This window comes from Alosa pseudoharengus, unplaced genomic scaffold (assembly GCF_046254945.1).
Source record: "Alosa pseudoharengus isolate Yale_2024_CS ecotype anadromous, Long Island Sound unplaced genomic scaffold, YU_APseudo_1.1 YU_APseudo_1.1_scf_14, whole genome shotgun sequence".
NCBI classification, from domain to species: Eukaryota; Metazoa; Chordata; class Actinopteri; order Clupeiformes; family Clupeidae; genus Alosa; species Alosa pseudoharengus.
The window spans coordinates 26,981,465-27,001,720 of record NW_027468609.1 but is presented as its reverse complement, the minus strand read 5'-3'; the positions used below and the strand labels follow the sequence as shown (position 1 = coordinate 27,001,720).

The window sequence follows — 20,256 nt, the reverse complement described above, 5'->3', positions numbered from 1 at the left end:
ATTGAATCAACAAACTGGGGTTTTTTTTGGAACCTACTCCATCCACCCATCCACTTCCCCTTTTTCCTTGTTCCGGAGGCCCCCTTTCTTTTATTTCTCTGCGGCTCCCGAGATCGAAAGTGCGTGCGTCCGTATTTATTTTTATTTTTAGGTCTGGGGAAATACTCAGGCAAGTATTTCCTGGCAAATCACCAGAGGATTAGCAGCTGGCTCCGCTAGCTCTTATTTTTTTGTGTTTTGGGGAGGACAAGGAGGCACTGAAAGAGATGGCTTTTTGATTGTAGATCTAAGGTTAGCCCGTGAGCTTTCATCTAAAGCATGCCGCCAGCCAGCCAGCCAGCCGCACTGAGTCAGTCGGTGATTTGAGCACACTCATCTGAGTTAATGCCAGACGGTATTTTTCACCAGAGAGCCAGTCACGGGTAGCTGCAGCCAGGTCAGGACTGGCTGCCTTCTGCTGACATCTGGGCTAAAGATGACTTTGGGTCCCACTTCCTCACAGGCTGTTTCTTATCTAGTGTATTGTCTCTGTGCTGGTCCCCTGTCGTTTATGGGCTAGAAGCCTTTCCACTCATTCTAGATTGATGAAGGCATGGTGATAGAATGTAGCGTTAAAATGGAACCTTTGGGAAATTGACCCTATCTAGACAGCTAAGGCAGTGAGCACATATGTTTTTTAGTGCCAAAATAAAGTTATGTGCACTCATGAGAAATAAGGATGGTTGTCAAAGAACAACTTCATGGACACCTGTAGACACACACACACACACACACACACACACACACACTCAGTGTTGATTCCTTGATATGTCAAACCAATGTGTAGAAAAAGATTGGGATACCAATTACAGGCACAGTTTAGGACATTCTTGTTTACTAATATGTGCTGTTAATCCCCTAAACCCTGTTTTCTCAGGACTTTGGAGACTACCAAGATGGATACTACTCCGTGCAGACCACAGAAGGAGAGCAGATCGCGCAGCTGATTGCTGGATACATTGACATCATTCTGAAAAAGGTATGTCCTACCATCAGACTGTGGTAATGTGGTGGCCTGTAGTTCTTTTAAGCAGATAAATATATCCCTGGTTAACCTGGATGCCATAAATATCTTGCGGTAAAAAAACCACCTGCCTCACCAGAGTAGTTGTTGTGTTGTTTGTCATGTGAACCAAACATATTTTGTGTCTTATGTTCTCCATAGTGTGGGGGGTAAGAGTAACATTATGATGATTATTATTCAGTTCATAGCTACCCTGGACTGCAGTTTCTGTGTGCTCGTGTGTTTTGAAAGGCTACTATGAACTCCTGAAGTGTCAGGTTGCGTTATCAATCCTGTAAGCCGTTGATGAATCCACGGCAGCAGGCCCGTGATGGAAGCCAGCTGTGTTGGGTCGAGCTCCTGAGCACGTCTTCATCTGTGAGATTTAGGGTCTTTCTCCGCGCTCAGCCCCAAGGCTCAGCCCTGCTCTGCTCTGCTCTGCACCTCCACTGTGAAAGCGCTTGCAGCCATTCACCGTGGTGCGAGGAATTCCACAACAAACCTCCGCCGCTGACCTGAAGGGGCTCAAGGGGGAAGGAGAGGGTGGGGGGGGGCTCAGGCAGCAACAGAGCACTTCATTCAGGCCCTCCGCTGTCTGAAGTAGCACTCCAACCTCTACTCCTCTTAACCTCGCTTTCTTTCCTCTCTTCTCGTTTCTCTCTTCTCTCTCTCTCTTCCCCCTCTCTTCCCCTCCTCATCCTCCTCTGCGCTTCACTCCCAACAGAAAAAGAGCAAAGACCACTTTGGCTTAGAGGGCGATGAAGAATCCACCATGCTCGAGGACTCTGTGTCACCCAAAAAGTGAGCTGAAAGAGTTATGGCTGAAAGTGTTTTTTAACACAGCCAACCTCTCGCCCTTTAAAGTCTACAAGGACTCATTGGGTTATTTAAAACATAAATGGAATATTTACACTTTTATTACAGTATTAGTCACTGTGTATATTACAAGATCCACTTGTATAGCTTTGTGTACTATAAATACATTAAGTATATCTATGTGTAAATATTAGGATGATTTATATCTCTGTGTGTGTATAAAGGCCTCTGTAGTATGGCTTGTATACGGTACAGTACAGTGGAATACTTTGACACTGTATTGATGATGCATTGATGCCACCATTGTGGCATATCTATGTTGTCTGACTGTGTGGCCCCTGTCCTGTCCCAGGTCCACAGTGCTGCAGCAGCAGTTCAATAAGATGGGGAAGGTGGAGACGGGCTCCGTGGCCCTGCCGGCCATCATGCGCTCAGGGGCCGGGGGACCGGAGAGCTTCCAGATGGGCTCCATGCCTCAGGCCAAGCAGCACATCACCAGCGGGCAGATGCACCGCGGACACATGCCCCCTCTGGTACTACACACACACACACACACACACACACACACACACACACACACACACACACACACACACACACACACACACACAAAAATGTATTTACAGATCAATAAGTGCCAATATTCCTGGAGAATACTACACAAGATACTGTTCAATACACATGCAAACACTGCTGTAACACTCACATTGACTCATATTTGGGGGGCGGGGTGTTTATGTGAGCACACTATCTGCACTCTCCCTCTTATGATTTGTGTGTGTGTCTCACATATTTATTCTCCCTCTCATGCTATGTTTGTGTACATGTACGTGTGTATTTACACATGTATGGCAACCCCCCCCCTCTCTCTCTCTCTCTCTCTCTCTCTCTCTCTCTCTCTCTCTTTCCTCACCCTTTCTCCCTCTCTCAGACGGCAGCTCAGCAGGCCCTGACTGGCACCATCAACTCCAGTATGCAAGCGGTGCAGGCTGCCCAGGCCTCTCTGGGCGAGGTGTCGGAGCTGCCTCCCCTGGGAACCGACGCGGTCAGAACCCACTTTTCTCCATTTCAGCCACATTCCCATGCAATTCCCAGCTATTGCTTAACAGTGCTAGTCATAGTTCTGATGCTGCATGTTTCAGCATTTACTGGCGGGAATCTATAGCAGGCGTAACATACCGGTCTCTGTAGAATAACACACTGCTTCCTGTGGTCACTGTCCAAAGTTCTCTTTCAAATGTATTTATCCTACTCTGTTTACAGCTGGGATGTCGGGCTACCATATTCTAGTCTAGACTTCCGTTATGTTTCTCATTATGGTGGCCCCACTGTAAATTCTCTTTGTGACAATAATAGAGTTTGTCTTTCATCTCAGCTCTCCAAGACCAAAAAAAATGTGATGTGGAAATATTATTTTGCTTGTTGTTAGTTGTTTGGTGGTGAACGTGATTATGCCTCTTAAAGTTTATAGTCATGAATCCAAGACTAAAGACCATTATAAAACACTTTTCTGTGTGGATAATGTCTTTCATTTCTTTTCTTGCTTGCCTGTCAGGCTTCACAAGCATGGCGTAAGAACAAAATGGACGAGTCCAAGCATGAGATCCACTCCCAAGTGGATGCCATCACTGCTGGAACCGCCTCAATGGTCAACCTTACAGCAGGTGAGCATTTGATCTTCTAATCTAATCCTCTGATTTTCTAATCTTCATCCAGAACTTGGATGGATGTCATAGACGCATCAACTTTTTTTTTTATAAGTAGCTCCTTCAATCTTTTAAAGGCTAATTATGAAGTACTTTTATTTGTAGATGTAAGATGTTTTGCTGTTGTTTTATCAATTAGTGTGTCTGTGTGGCTATTGAGATGAATTGTTGAAAGGATCCGTGATAACCAGTTGGATGAGGGTGTGGTGAGGAGGGGGGAGGGGGGGGTAATGCAGTTAAATGCAGATAAAGATCCACTGCATAGACATTCAGACAGGTGGTCCTTGCCCTACTTTCAGCATCTATTCATGTACCATACGTCTGCACTGCTCCACATTTATTCAGGTGATCCTGCCGAGACGGACTACACGGCAGTGGGCTGCGCGGTGACCACCATCTCCTCCAACCTCACGGAGATGTCCAAGGGCGTGAAGCTGCTGGCCGCTCTCATGGAGGACGAGGGCGCCAACGGGCAGCAGCTGCTTGGCGCTGCCAAGAACTTGGCCTGCGCCGTGTCCGACATGCTCAAGACTGCCCAGCCCGCCAGCACCGAGGTAGGTCGTGCCACCATGGGGGTCGCATGAGAGGTGTTTGGGGTTGTGTGTGTGTGTGAGGGGCGGGGGGGGGGGGGGGGGGGGAGAGATGGATGGGTGCAACTTTCTTTTCAGGTCAGAGGGTGAAGCATGTGTTCAAGCAGTTCCAGGGTCAGGGGTTCAATTCCTTAAGGAGATGATGGGAGGGTGTTTTAACATGCAAACTTAGAGTGAAGTAAAGTGAGTAGGGATTTAGCAGCTTTTACCCAAGGTGACAGAGACTCCACAAACTGGAGCTTACTGTTTCTTAGTCAGCAGTGCTGCTTCTGCTCCACCACACTCCAGATACACAACAGACAGCTGCAGATATACAGCTGACAACCAGTTGTAGACGTCTTAAAGCAGGATGTTATCCATCTTGTGCAAAAGCCCAGGTTTGTGTGGTGAAAGGTAGCTACTGCAGGTTTAACACCAGTCAAGGCCGCTAACTGTTGCCCAAGGTCAAGGATTAATTTGCAAAGCAACACCAACAGAGATAAATTTCTCTCCTTTATGGTAACGTGCCTCAAGTCAGAGTGGTGGTAAATGATTACGTGTTAGATGTCTGCCCATCATCCTTAGTCCATTCTCCAGAGAAGCATGCTCCCCCTGGTTTCAGATCCAACCAGAAATGTCCATCTGAATTGAGTTAATAGCTAAGTTCACATTATATACTAAGGAAGGCTATGCCACAAGGTATCAAGTGGTGCGTGCAGTGTGGTTGAACTGCATGTCAGCTGGATACTGTTTGTAGCCCTGGAGGGCCCCTGCTGAGACTGTGGTATTTCGTATGTTTTTACACGTTTTATGAATTTTAATGTTCAGACCCAGTTGCAGAAGGATACCACCATACCTGAGATCATCGGAAAAGCATTTAGTAATGATAATAGAAAATAGCGCAGGACCTCTTGCTGATGTGGGGATGTTGGGGTCTATCTGTGCCTGAACTCATAAACTGCCAGACCACAAGAAGATCCACAAGCCACTGCCTCTTTCAAAATAATGGGATGTTATGACTGTGTTTTTGATGAATCTTGGCTGAGTAACCAAACTGGTGCTCTTGTTGAAATGGTTACCAGTGATTCATTTTGAAGTCAAATCTTTGAAGGAATGTCAGTGTTAGCCTGTAGTTTTGCTGATGTTGTTTTTGTTTTGGTCCCATCAGCCTCGGCAGAACCTCCTGCAGGCGGCCGGCAACGTTGGCCAGGCCAGCGGAGAGCTGCTGCAGCACATCGGAGAGAGTGACACGGACCCACGATTCCAGGTGGATTACACACACACACACACACGCACACACACACACACACACACACACACACACACACACCACGAAATTTAATATACAGTAGCTACTGGTAATGCATGGATTACTGTCCTCTCCCTATCTATTTGTTGGTTAATATATTATGCTACAGGATATCGTAAACTGGTCCACTAGTGTGTGAAATAAGTAACAACATGTCATGTTCCTATAACCCATTCTTTCCCCTGTGACTGCATCACTCAGTCTCTAGGTAACGGAGCTTTCAGGGGTTCCAGGCGGAAGACCCTCAGTAGTGGTCAAATGCTGGTAACAAAACTAAACTAAACAAACAAAACAAAGCAAATAAACAACCGTCAAAGAAGTGCAAATCTCTTTGAATGGACAATCAAACTAATGGCTATCAGATCAATTACAACAATTTCCCTATACTGTAGGTATAGACATTTTGTTTTGGTGCTCTCTTCCTGTGTGAGTTTATGTGCAAAACAGTGAACTTTTGCTGCAACTTTTTAATCTATTCCCAATTAAGATCATAGAAGTATTGAATTTAATTTGTTAGTAAGATTTGCACCTAAAACATTTCTCAGGAACTGAAGCACTTTTTAAAATCTTTCTTTTAATATTGGGAGTAACCATGGGTAAATCGCAGGGCAAACAGTAGTCTGTCTTAGTAATTATCCACTACTAGACTACCCTATAGCCTCTGGGCCTCTTGATTGACAGGTCCTGAGGTTTAGGCCGTAGTTGGATCTCTCTGGGATTGTTCACCTCTATACTGTACATCCACAGGCAGTCTGTATCCATGAAAGAGTCAGAAAAAAAGTTTCTCCAGAAAAGAAAACAAACAGACCAAAAACAGTTAAATGTTGCCCTTGCCATAAAATGGCTATCTGTTGAAAAAAAAAATAACCTCAGACTGATTGAATTAAATATTATGTGTTTGAAACGACCTCATTTGGGATAATTTGATCAGACAACTGTGTACAGGCATACCTGTGGATGTCCATTGAATGCTGATAAAGGTCTCTTAATTTCCTAAAGTGAGTTAATTCAATACTTGGTACGAGACTTCTAAGAACTCATATTTGTAATAATTCATTGATCTAACATCAGACTCCTGAGACATATAAAAACAAATATGGCCACGTCTTTATAACCGGGTTTGGCCGGAGTTGTGGAACAGTGGAATGAAAGGGCCAGTGGAGAGGGGGGGGGGGAAGACGCCCGCAGGTTAAGAGACGCTGGCTCAGCTCCAAAGAAACTGTTTTTGAAAACGAGCGACTGAGCAAAGAACATCTCCTGCAGGCATGAAACGGCTGCTTACCTTCCATTCTATAGCACATGCTGGAATGTGGCCTGACCGCAGCGGCCGCAAATTACGTAACGCTTCTGCGTGCCTCTCGTCTTCACACATTCTCCGCTCATGAACACCCTGAAAGTAGCAGCATGGCTGCTATCTGTGTCTGAGAGGTGTCCAGACCGCTGGAACCCCCAGTTAACCGGCATGCTAAGAATCCCTGGAATTGAGGAGACTGCAAGGGGGTCGGTTAATGTGTGTGGTGCTTTTAATCAAAGTTGTGCAGCTTTCGCTGACCCCTTTAGTCGACACAACTTTGACATACAGGGTATACACATGCACTTGACACATGTACTTGACAGCCTGTACATTTCTAGATATGACGTCTTGGATAGCAAGACTATATAGTGTGGCATGTCAAAGTATGAAAAGACGAAAATAGACACATTTCTGCCCAGAATTTTGGAAGTCTAGAAGAAACACTGCACAAAGCCTGCACTTGTCAACTAAAAGAGTCATTATCTTTCCCGCCAGAAGTCACCCGGATATCAAATTCCCTGAACTTGCCTCATTATCCTGCATGCCTCAGATACCGCTGTGGCATTTTAAATATAGCATAGTGCGCAACAGAAGTACTCTGAAATGTTAATGGTGGTAGATAACATGATTTTCTGTCTACATTCTCTTCATTCACCATAGTCAAAGGTGACTATACAAACTCACTGCTAATTTAATAGTCCTGGAGAATAGTTCCATGAGTTCCATGAGTTAGTCATTATAAATGACTCTTGTTCAAAGCCCAGTGAAGCTGACTACTTCAGCGTCCATTAGGAAAATTGTGAATAATGTGATAGGCCCATAATGCTGATGGAGTCTATGCTCTTGAATCATGATTATTTAAAAGAAACAAATCATATATAGATTCACATCATAATTAATAATTATAATGCAAAAATCCACAAACATCAGAAATGTATGATTACACAGGACTAATCTTTCCTTTCACCTTCATCTAATCCTCCCTTTAAAGTCCTGCTGCATTAGGAGACGTATGTAGATGATGTGTTGGTGTTAACTGTTGTTCTTTGCTGGTGCGGCATTTCCCCCTTGCAGGATATGCTGATGCAGCTGGCCAAGGCTGTGGCTAACGCGGCCGCTGCCCTGGTGCTGAAGGCCAAGAACGTGGCGCAAAAGACCGAGGACTCCGCCCAGCAGAACCGAGTCATCGCCGCTGCCACCCAGTGCGCCCTGTCCACCTCACAGCTGGTGGCCTGCACCCGGGTAAGAGCCGACACACAGACGACATGCTGTTAATTTCTGTGGCTGTGGTGGCCATTAAAATGTCTGCCAGTGTCCATTGATCACTCAGCTTGTCAACATAGGATGATGACTCTGCAGAAAGCTCTAGATTTGTCTCATAAATACATGATTGAGGGTGGTGGTCAGCACCATAAAGACTACTATTTGTCATGGCTATCATGGGTCCTCATTTTTTTAGGATCACTGTCAGAACTGTAACTCGGTAAGTGCTGACAGGTGGAACAAAATCCAAATAAAAATGGGCTGAAGTCTCTAGATCTATGTAAGTGTACCCAGCCAGAGGTCTGTTCAGTGTCCAGTCAGCTGTAGATAATGTGAACAGACAAACTTGCGCAGGCCGGCCAGATGCTCATCCATATCCCATCCCTCTCCCTCCCTCCCTCCCTCCCTCTCTCCCTCTGAATCCCCCCTCCCTCCTATCACCCTCACCCTTGTTGCTCTTCCATCCTTCACCTCATCCCCCTCTGGTGCCCTTACCTAAACCTTCCACTCCCTCCCTGCTCCCCCCTTTATCCAACACCCATCTCCTAGATCTCCTATCCTTCTCTCCCTTCTCCTACATATCCATCTCCTCCACCATGTATTTATTATGTTAATGTGTTTTGGATGTAGATGTGAGGCTCAGTATAGTGTAGTGTGTGGCAACAAATCTCCTTGAAGATGGACAATGATCTATCTGTCTGTCTTCTCCAACTCTATACCTCGGGTCCTCCTCTTCCTCCTCCTCCTCCTCCTCCTCCTCCTCCATCAGGTGGTTGCCCCCACCATCAGCTCGCCGGTGTGCCAGGAGCAGCTGATCGAGGCAGGCAAGTTGGTGGCCAAGTCGGTGGAGGGCTGCGTGGAGGCCTCCCAGGGAGCCACGCATGACGAGCAGCTGCTCAGGCAGGTGGGCGCCGCGGCCACCGGCGTCACGCAGGCGCTCAACGAGCTGCTGCAGCACATCAAGCAGTACGCCAGCGGCGGGCAGCCCATCGGACGCCACGGCGAGGCCACCGACCGCATCCTGGACGTCACCGAGAACATCTTCAGCTCCATGGGAGATGCAGGTACCACAAGGCGCTGCCGCAGGGTGTGTTTTTGTATTCAACATGTGCCACTAGACCTGTCGCAGTAGCTGCATTTTGGTGGGTGAGATATTGTCCTAGAAACATTGCGACAAACAATGTTATTGTCACTTTAAGCCATTTTACAATGTACTCCATGTCATGGAAAACAAACAACAATAAAAAATGACCTTCTAGATATGAATAAAAATGCTGTTCTCTCACGGAGATACTTTCATGTCATAAGCTTCAGTACTATAGCATGCAGCTCTAACAGAGTGGGTCAGACACAACAAGTTAATTCTAGTTCATTCTCTAAAATATATTGTCAGCAGGAAATGTCATAGGAAAAGTCACAGCAGTTCCGCTTTGTTTTTAACTTCTGGTTATACAGCCGCCCTAGATTGTGTGCATGTTTCTTCAGACTCACAATGACTCAGCTAAGTTCGTCAATATAGAAACTTAGTTTATTTCATAAAGGCTGAAATATATAAAAATTGCAAAACTTTAGGTCTCAGATGAACATTCACACCATGTGTGTGTGCGTGTGCGCGTGCGTGTGCACTTGTGTGAAAAATGGCCCTGTTTGGATGTGATGAGTCTGAATAGGGTGAACCACATAATTGATTCCCTCTGCCAAATTCTTCAGCGCTGTGTGAGTGTGATGCATCTGACAGATGAGGCTCAAGCCGGAGGATTTAAAAAATCTGAATTATGTAACCTGTTTCGAAATGACTCTCAAGTGCCCCCTCCTTTCCTCTCTCTCTCTCTCTCTCCCTCCCTCTCTCTCTCTCTCTCTCTCTCTCTCTCTCCTTGAACTCTGTTTCCAATAAAAATGCATTCTGAAGATCCCAGTTTACGAAGTGTGCCGTGTCACAAAATGTCTATATGGAGTTTCTGAACAAGAGCACAAGGATTTGAAATGGCCCCCCAGCCGATGAGTCTAGACAGAGCCAAAAATCGACAACCCCATGCAGCCTTGTCCCATATGACTCCTTTACAAACTCTTCAATTCTCTCTCTCTCTCTCTCTCTCTCTCTCTCTCTCTCTCTCTCTCTCTCTCTCTCTCTCTCTCTCTCTCTCCTTACAGCACAGTAACTCATGGCTTCCCTTTTTCTTGTCTCCCAACAGGAGAGATGGTGCGTCAGGCCCGCATCCTGGCCCAGGCGACCTCCGACCTGGTCAACGCCATCAAAGCGGACGCGGAGGGCGAGACCGACCTGGAGAACTCCCGCAAGCTGCTGTCGGCCGCCAAGCTCTTGGCCGATGCCACCGCCAAGATGGTGGAGGCTGCCAAGGTACTGTGGGACAGACGTGAACTATTGGCGGGGGTGGGGGTGTCTGGCTGCTGATGGCTCCCCCTCCTGTCTCCCCCACCCCCCTACCTTCGGCAGCTCAATTTATTGCTGCAGCCTATGGAGGTTGGGGGCGCATTAAAGGATGTTGGGGGGGGTTGTCAAAGACACTGTATTAAGTTGGAACCAGCATTAGGGTTATGTGGGGGGTTGTTTTTTTAAGTGGTTCTGCTTTAAATGCTGCCAAGACGAAAATAAAGAGAACGGCAGGGGGGGAAGCGTTTGAATAGTTGAAAAAGCTTTCTTTCAAGATTTTTTAAGACAGGCTGTGCTAGCCAGCACTTTTAGGTCCACTGACGCACTTGGGTGATTGAACAGTACATCATTGCAAACCCTTTTAAAGTACTCCTCATTGCTTTACCTGTTCTTGATTGCATTGAGGTTGAGTCTTTCTCAAAGTAATGGATATTTGATATCGGTCAACATTTTGGTGTGTGTGTGTGGACAGGGAGCTGCAGCTAACCCTGACAGTGAGGAGCAGCAGCAGAAGCTGCGTGAGGCTGCGGAGGGTCTTCGCATGGCCACCAACGCTGCCGCCCAGAACGCCATCAAGAAGAGACTCATCAACAAGCTGGAGGTATACAGGCCTTTCTTTTTCATGCACTTTCTCTCTATCTATCTCTATCTCATTTACATACACGCAAACACTGAAGCACAAACAAACACACGGTGATGTATGCAGACCCTCACAGTCTTATATACATATCATTTCCTGTATGCTGCAAACCTCTTGTTGGGTGTTTTCAGCTATTAAATTGAAAGGTGTCTTCATATGGTGAAGATATATGACTCCTGTGAAGGTTGTAATTAACCCAAATAGCCACAGGGGTCTCTCCGATACCCTGGATGTTTAGCTCTTCCATACATGGGCATTGTTAGAGCCTGTCAGCATGGAGTAAATGTCATTGGTTATCATGAGTGTGTGTTCCATCAGATGTCATGAAGGCAGATTTAGGGCCTTTAAGCGATACAAAAAAAACCTCGAGAGCAGAGGAGGTTGAACCCATGCAACTGTTCTTGTGAGTGCTGTGGATAGCCTTAGGGGGAAGTTACAAAATGCTGAACAACTGGCCACAACATGTTGCCTGTGTGTACAGGGATGGGGGTGGGTGTGTGTGTGTGTGTTTGGGGGGAGGGGGGGGGGGGGTTGCTGATCAGCAAAAAATGGCTGCTTTTTCTCTGAACTGGCGACGTTCGGATGAGAGGCGTGTCTCGACTTGTTTAGCGGTGCTAGCGTGGGAGGAAGCTGCGTTTTAGAGGCCGAGGTAGATGGCCTGTGAATACAGTCCCTTCTCCTTTATTCGAGATAAGATGAGATCTAGCATTTCTATTGTGGGCAACTCTCAAGGTATTTCATTGTAAAGGTTGATTTGAAATAGCCCTGAATTGCAGAGCATTTAGGGCTTTGTAGTGGAGCAGTCTGCACACACTGTACACACACCCTCTTAAATACGCCTACACACACACACACACACACACACACACACACACACACACACACACACACACACACACACACTCTCTCTCTCTCTTGAGACAAAGTGGAATGAGGAAGCAATCACCTTTAAACGGTTGTGACCATTGAAATCTTCAATCTTGAAATGCATTGCGGAAAACACTGTTTACTCTGTTGTAATTGCAGGAAAACGTGGGGCGAGTAAAGTGTTCTTTTTTTACTTCTAATGACCACGATGGTATTCAATGAAGAAATTAACATGGAATTCCAGAATTCCAACTGTCTTGAAACTGCATTGAAATTGCAATTAAAATGTTAGATCTTATAGTAAACTTGGTTGGTGTGGACAAATATTTGAGCACATTGGCACTAGAAAGATGCACATGTGTGAAAGAAAGCGTTGTGAGTTGTATTTTGAGTGAGTTTGCGAGTTTGATTGTAATCTGCCGCTCTTGTTTTTGCAGAACGCAACAAAGCAGGCAGCCGCCGCCGCTACTCAAACAATTGCCGCCGCCCAACATGCCGCCTCGTCCAATAAGAACCCTGCGGCCCAGCAGCAGCTTGTGCAGAGCTGCAAGGTGAGTGTTGTGGCAGCCGCGACTTCCTGCCCTCTTGAGGTGAACATGAGGACACATCTCACGCTGCCTCTCCCTCACTGCCTAGCTGTGGGAAAATGGATGGTCACACAACAACACTTTTAAACAAATGTGGTTGTTAGCTTGCTAAAGTAAGCTAAAATGGTTCTGCCAAGAAGCCACAAAAATATTTGTAAGAACATGTTGTTACCAGAACATAGTGTTGGCAGATACTCATTTTAGGTTAGAAGTGTACAGACATAGTGTTGGTAAATAAACTATAGGTCAGAAAAAGATGCTAATGCACTCGATTTGAGGGCATTGTTTTGAATCCAAAGGTGCACAACAATGGCATTCACAGGTCTCCATCCCTCTACTGAAAGTCACTTCAAATAAATACCTCTGAAAGGTAAACAAACCCAAGGCTGGGTCTGTGTAATTCATCTAAATGTCAACTCTCCTCTCCTCTCCCATCACAGGGGGTAGCTGAGCAGATCCCCATGCTGGTCCAGGGAGTGAGGGGCAGCCAGTCCCAACCCGACAGCCCCAGTGCTCAGCTCGCCCTCATCGCAGCCAGCCAGAACTTCCTCCAGGTAACACTGCCCACCCACAGCACTGTCACTGATCAGTCACCATCACCGACCGCGATCATAGCTGTGTTTGTTGGTTTGTTAGGGTGCTAGGTCAATAGGACAATTCTTAGGCAGTTGTTACTTGTGTAGTTTCTTTAATTGCTAACGACACACATTTTCTTTGTTTAAGTTCAGCACTCTCTTCAAAGTTAGAATATGGACAGAAATAGAATTCATGGTTTTGTTTCCGTGTATATATTACAGATAGGAAAGAACATACAATCAATTGGCAGTGCTACAAAGTCTTTTTATTAGTTCAACAGTGTCGTTTCAAAGGCATCCAGCGGCATTTGGAAGTGACTAACTGCTTAGAATAACATTGGATCTCGGTGTGCGTGTTCTGTTGGGAGGCCCTGTTCTTGACATGGTCTGTTCAGCATGCCTACCATTTCAAGCACCAAGCCAACATCTGCAAGTGGAGTTTAGCATGAGAGAAATGTTAAGTGCTACTCCGCGACATAAAACTCCATATGGAGAAGAAAGAACATGCTCTGAATTGGCAGTGTGACAAACTCCAGTGTATGAGGAAAAGAAAACCCTGTTAGATATCGACCTGCCAGTGCAGCGGGTTAAGTCATTCTCTTGTACAGGAGGTGAGAAAAACGTTAAGTAGCTAATTGCCTTCAGATGAAGAAGCAAATGTATGGTACGTGATCCTTCTAGTCCTGTGGTTGTCGATATATACATTTAGTGCCTACATGCATTTCTGGGTGGATATAGGCATTAATGCATGCATGAATGTTTGAATCCTGAGACGTTAACAAGAGGCATCTGAAATAACTACCCCTGCTGCTGTTGCCTCCAGCCTGGTGCCAAGATGGTGACCGCTGCCAAGGCCACCGTGCCCACCATTGGCGACCAGGCCTCTGCCATGCAGCTCAGCCAGTGTGCCAAGAACCTGGCCAGTGCCCTCGCCGAGCTTCGTACCGCCGCTCAGAAGGTAATGTAATGGGCAGAGAGAGTGACCTAGAGAAATGGGGAGGGGAGGGGGTGATGGATTATGTCCAGGGGGCATGGAGTAGTAATTAAGAAAAGCTAGTGGTTTATTAATCAATGGTGGGTAATAATCTTAATTTGTTGTAGCAATCTCCTTAATTCAAGGCATTAATCATGAACTTGACTTGACTGGACAGTATAAAAAGGGGAAAAAAATATACAAGGAGGCTCAAGGTTTCCAGCTGTCTCCATTCCAGACCTTAAATGGAGTTAAATAGAGTTCTTAGATTCCAAGAGATGTTTGAACACTCAAGTCAGCTTTTCTGACACTAAAAAAGATGCAATGTTTTTGAAATATTATAAATGTCAAAATATTGCTAAATGATGAGCAGTGTTCCTCGTGAGTGACCCATGAGTGTGACTGTTTCTTGGAACTGTTTGAGTCTCATGGTCCAATGTTGTCCTAACTTGTTTGTGTCTCTACACCCCCCCCCCCCACACACACACACGCACACACGCACACACAAACACACACACACGCACACACACACACACCCTTGCTCTCTGTCTGTCCATCCTTCCTCCTCTCACTTCCTGTTGGGTTGCGTGCGGTGGCCATGGGGGCGCAGGCTCAGGAAGCGTGCGGGCCACTGGAGATTGATAACGCGCTGGCCGTTGTGCGCAGCCTGGAGAAGGACATGCAGGAGGCCAAGGCCTCAGCGGCCGAGGGCAAACTCAGGCCTCTGCCCGGGGAGACGGTGAGTGGTGGCCACTAAATACACACACACACACACACACACACACACACACACACACACACACAAACTGTCATGCACCCTTACTCTTTCGTATTCATATATACACACACACACACGTACATGTATATCATTTCGCTCTCTCTCACGCACACACGAACGAACACACACATGGACGCATGCACATGCAGACACACAAAGTTCTGAATACAAAGGTAAATTCTGAATACAAAATGTACATCCAGTCCTTCCTCTTTTCACACGGAAGACACAGACACTTCTGATGCAAGACACCAGTTTTCTGAAGTATAGGGTTCACACACCCAGTCTTGAATATTTTACTTAATTATATAGCTTTTGTAATTCAATTCAACTCAATTACAAACATTTAAGAGATAACTTCAGATAATTACGCAAAATCCTGTTGAAGTAAATCAGTAAATTGTTTATCTATGTGACCTTTGTCATAGTTAGGTAGTTCCAAATAGGCCTTGTCAGCTTTATGGCTCTGCTTTCAAACCTCCCCTCCACACACACACAGTTCCTTGTGTCGGTGCGTGTACACACACATACAAACATGGCCATGTTCCCATCTAGCCCCCACTCAGGAACAAGCACTACTTCCTGTCACATGACCCTGTGCAGCCGTTTGTGGCTTCCCCCCTTACCCACAGCGAGCAGCGAGAGTGCTTGTCCTCAGTTTTAAATAACGCCATGTGAAATGGCTCAGGCCTAACACATTACACTTCTAACCTGTATTTTCTCTTAATATTCACAGCACAAAAACATTATAGTGAACATTTCAACTTCTGTTGTTTAGTATTTTGCTGAGATTGCAAAATTGCTACAGTATGAGTGTTAATGCTTTATATTTATTTATTGCTGCATTTGTACAACAGTGCAAACAGTCAACTTTCATGTCTGTGCCTTACGACTAAAGTCTCCAAACAGTTCACTTGATGGTGCATGATGGTAGCGAATAAGTAGTTATGAGTTGTGCTGTAGGCTTCTGCTGATGTGGGAGGTCCCCAGAGTACTGTCAATCATAATTTATACAATGTGTCTACTACAAGCCATTACTGTGCAGTAATGAGTGAGCAGATATATAAACAGTAAGTATGCAGAGCTGAGAGTAAACATGTTGTTGTTGTTGTTGTTGTCCTAAGCTGGAGAAGTGCTCACAGGACCTGGGCAACAGCACCAAGGCTGTGAGCTCGGCCATTGCCCAGCTGCTCAGCGAGGCCACCCAGGGCAACGAGAACTACGCCGGTAAGGGACAGGACTGGACATGGGTCTGAGGGGGGGAGTGAGTGAGCAAATGAACGAATGAGTTGATGAAGAGAGAGTGAAGGGAAGGGAAGGGTGGGGAGCATACCTGTCAACATTTAGCTTTCAAAAAACGGGAGATTTTTTTTCGGGGGGGGGGGGGGGGGGGGTTTGTTTATACCGGATCTGTGTTTGCATATTTAATACGTTTCATACACGTGTTTCAACACTGCATTTCGGTCGTTGCTTTTACCTTACCATTACCTTACGCATGCCAGTTATGTATCCACCAGCTGCCTGCCTGCAGCCTACTTCCAAAACTCCAAAGCTGCTTGCTGTCAGATTTGGTTCCGAGGGCACAAGTTCAGTGTATCAACAACACTCAATAACAGTTTATGTGTTGTGTTAATCAATTAAATTCCCAACAATTTCACAACAGGTAGTTTTGGAGTAGGGCATTCAACTAGCCCGCTTGCTTACGACGAGACTCAGGCTGCGCAGTCGGCACCCACTTCCTTATTTGGGTTTTGGGTTGCCAGGTTTTAGCCTATGACAAAACGGTTGAAATTGAAACTAAGTGATTGTGTATGTGTAGGGTGTATTTCATACACAGTCAGGCAACCTTAATGGATGATGATGATTTTAAAATAAAGTTTGATGGCAATTACGGGAGTTTTCTGGGAGAAATAACAAAACGGCAGGGTGCTGGGAGATGACCTTGAAATACGGGAGAAACCTGGGAAAAACGGGGGTGTTAACAGGTATGGTGGGGAGGCTCTGGAGGAGATTACATAGGGGAGCAGGAGCGATGGGGGGATTCATGAGTGAAGAGAGAGAGAGAGAGAGAGAGAGAGGGAACATGGGAGGGTGGGTGAGAGTTGAGCAGGTGTGAAAGAGAAAGTGAATGTTGGAATGCTTTATAAAAGATGTGGTCAAACTGTACAAGTGTAAGACAGAAGTGACTAAGATGGTGTAGTATATGCAGGACATGGACTTTAAGTGAAACTGTGTAGGTGTAGGTGTGAGAAATAATCCAGTGAGAAGCTATTCACAGCAGTGAGAGCGTTAAAGGCATAAATCAAAAGGACGAGCAAGAGAGAGAGAGAAAGAGAGAGCGAGAGAGAGAGAGAGAGTGTGATTGATGAGTGTGGGGATGTTGCAGGAGGACAGCACAGGCCTCCATATGCATGTACAGTGTTCCTGAAATACACCCAGAACATATATCATGGTGGGACAGAAACCTAAACAGTTTTACGTAAGTCCAGTATGTGTGTACTGCTGACCTACAGTTAAGTATGCGCTGAGGGGACATACTGACCCAGAAAAGTTTACTGCTCGCTGTCCGTTAGCTTGACCTTGAGGCTGATAAGGTGAGCGTCCATGTGCGTCTGTGAACAGCTGGGCAGAATTAAGATGTCAGTTGTTGCAGATGTAGCTGTCTAGTTTTGGATTGTTTTGTATAGAAGTAGATGTGCTGTTGCAGTGTCCTACAGTGCCCCCTGTCTGTCATTCATGTTATAGCATGCCTTGTGTATATATCTCTTTCTTTCTTTCTATCTATCTATCTCTCTCTCTCACTCATACACACACACACACACACACACATACATATATATACAAACACATACACATATGTGTATATATAATCATTGTGTCTGTCTTTCTTTCTCATGCTCCATCTCTTTCTTTCTCTCATTCACACACACACACACATACACACAGGCCAAGCTGCCAGAGATGTTGCCCAGGCTCTACGCGCCCTGGCTTCGGCCGCTCGTGGTGTGGCAGCCAACACGGATGACCCACAGGCCCGCAACGCCATGCTGGACTGTGCCAGCGACACCATGGACAAGTCGGCCAACCTCATCGAGGAGACCAAGAGAGCCATCGCCAAACCTGGAGACCCGGACAGCCAGCAGAGACTGGCCCAGGTTGGTTGTTAACTGATATCAACCCTACTGGCCGCCAATTCCTGAAAGTATCCTTGAGTGACCACTGTGACCGCTTAGGCTATCATTTTGAGCACTCACTTTTAAGCATTTAATGATGGTTGTTGTTCAGCAGTATTCCTGCTTAGTGAGTTACTGCTTCATATGCTAAGCCAGAATGGTAAGTTAGCCTATAAAAATCATAGACTCTCATTGCTTAAAGCAGGCAAGTGAAATACAGTACTGCAAACTGTAGCAAGAGATTGGTCCTTGGGTAGTGCCTTAGTCTAGCACACACTGACCCTGGAAAGTGAGTCATTTTTCATTCTGTTTGTTACTACTGTTCATCCACTCAGAAATACAGCACAGAACCAGACATAGGAAAGATGTCAAGGCACAGCTGGGTCTGCAGTAATGTTTTCTATGGTACACTATACTGGCCTTGACTGAGTTGGAGTGATGAATGCACAGTGTTATGGGTAAATTGGCATTAGAGAGGAGATGTTAGTTTGGTGAAATACTTGAGAAGGTTGCAAGAAGCTGAGATAATCCATGATGGGTCATTTAATGCAGTGAGAAAAGGAGGAACTTGCACGGTGCATTTTTATGTGTCACTTTAGTGCGTGTGCTTGCATGTGGAATACTGTCTGAGCTTAATTTTTTTTGGTGTGTGTCAGGTGGCGAAGGCCGTGTCCCAGGCACTCAACAGGAGCGTGAACTGCCTGCCTGGACAGAGAGATGTGGACAACGCCTTAAGGACTGTCGGAGAGGCCAGCAAGAAACTCCTGGCTGATTCAGTGAGTGTACTGGTGATGTAGGAAGTCCTCCCCTGACCTGCAGTGACTCTGCACAGTTTTTTAATTTGTCTATTTAACTCTATTTAACTATATTATTTAAACAGAACAGAACATTTCATTTTTTACTACTGTTATATAGTATAAGTATATATACTCTTTTGATCCCGTGAGGGAAATTTGGTCTCTGCATTTATCCCAATCCGTGAATTAGTGAAACACACTCAGCACACAGTGAACACACAGTGAGGTGAAGCACACACTAATCCCGGCGCAGTGAGCTGCCTGCAACAACAGCGGCGCTCGGGGAGCAGTGAGGGGTTAGGTGCCTTGCTCAAGGGCACTTCAGCCATGCCTACTGGTCGGGGTTCGAACCGGCAACCCTCCGGTTACAAGTCCGAAGCGCTAACCAGTAGGCAACGGCTGCTAACAGACTGTTAAGAGAGTTATAAGCTTCACAGCTCACAAGCTTTTTCAAAGTTATTAACTTTGAGTGACAATAACAGACTTGTATGTAAACAGAGCATTCAGCCTCTTGTCCCACTCTCACAGTTTCATTGTTCAAGAGAAAACATGCCCTAAAACATGATGCTACATGTCCAAGCTGAGTAATGCTCCTTTATTCTCACACTCTGCCTCTCCTCCTCCTCCTCCTCCTCTTTCCCTCACTCACTCACTCACTCCCCCCTCTCTCCTCCACCTTCCCACAGTTCCCACCGAGCAAAAAGAGCTTCCAGGAGGCGCAGTCCAACCTGAACCAGGCTGCCGCTGGGCTCAACCAGTCGGCCAACGAGCTGGTGCAGGCCTCGCGCGGCACCACCCAGGACCTGGCCAAGGCCTCGGGCAAGTTCGGCAATAACTTCAACGATTTCCTGGAGGCCGGAGTGGACATGGCTGGACAGTCCCAGGTACTGCTGCAATGTGGACCCACTTCTTACTGAACCCTCATTGGCTTTAGACCTACTGAGAAACTTGGTTTGAATGATCACATATTACATTTGATTGTATTTAAATTAAGTTCAAAGTTTAGTTCAAATGTCATACTTCTGCTAGCATCAATTAGTGCTGCACATAGGCCTCTGCTTTGAATTAATGACGAAACTGCAGAATTTTGTCAGTTCTTGAATTAGTCATTGAATGAGTCATCTTGTTGAATTATTTGAACTAAAGGTCACCTCTGCTCTTTGTGTTCTTCTGCAGTCTAAGGAGGATCAGACACAGGTGGTCACCAACCTGAAGACCATCTCCATGTCCTCCAGCAAGCTGCTGTTGTCCGCCAAAGCGCTTGCCACTGACCCCAACTCCCCCAACCTTAAGAACCAGCTGGCCGCTGCCGCTCGGTAAAGACCCCCCTCTTCAATCAGGCCAGAGATTCCTCTTACTGTCTCTCGTCTCCTCTTCTCTCCTCTCGTCTTTCATTTCTCCTGTCAGGCTGTCAGTGAGTCTCGTCACCATAGCAACTCCACTCACTGACTTGACTTGCACAGATGCACAGATTT

The 20,256-nt window shown here is 46.1% G+C and overlaps 1 protein-coding gene across 2 annotated transcripts in view; it reads left to right on the top strand.

Annotated features, from left to right (window-relative positions):
- Positions 1-20,256, top strand: part of tln1 (talin 1) — a 92,828-nt gene that overhangs the window by 35,476 nt on the left and 37,096 nt on the right. For both annotated transcript variants that reach the window (XM_076284441.1, XM_076284442.1), the window contains exons 12-31: positions 917-1,018; positions 1,767-1,843; positions 2,211-2,391; positions 2,790-2,903; positions 3,414-3,522; positions 3,910-4,118; positions 5,302-5,400; positions 7,811-7,978; positions 8,769-9,063; positions 10,192-10,358; positions 10,864-10,992; positions 12,336-12,449; positions 12,926-13,039; positions 13,884-14,018; positions 14,644-14,772; positions 15,936-16,038; positions 17,758-17,966; positions 18,641-18,760; positions 19,468-19,665; positions 19,958-20,097. In XM_076284441.1, the coding sequence (XP_076140556.1) occupies positions 917-1,018; positions 1,767-1,843; positions 2,211-2,391; positions 2,790-2,903; positions 3,414-3,522; positions 3,910-4,118; positions 5,302-5,400; positions 7,811-7,978; positions 8,769-9,063; positions 10,192-10,358; positions 10,864-10,992; positions 12,336-12,449; positions 12,926-13,039; positions 13,884-14,018; positions 14,644-14,772; positions 15,936-16,038; positions 17,758-17,966; positions 18,641-18,760; positions 19,468-19,665; positions 19,958-20,097 (2,912 nt within the window). The remainder of the gene's footprint in view (positions 1-916; positions 1,019-1,766; positions 1,844-2,210; positions 2,392-2,789; positions 2,904-3,413; positions 3,523-3,909; positions 4,119-5,301; positions 5,401-7,810; positions 7,979-8,768; positions 9,064-10,191; positions 10,359-10,863; positions 10,993-12,335; positions 12,450-12,925; positions 13,040-13,883; positions 14,019-14,643; positions 14,773-15,935; positions 16,039-17,757; positions 17,967-18,640; positions 18,761-19,467; positions 19,666-19,957; positions 20,098-20,256) is intronic.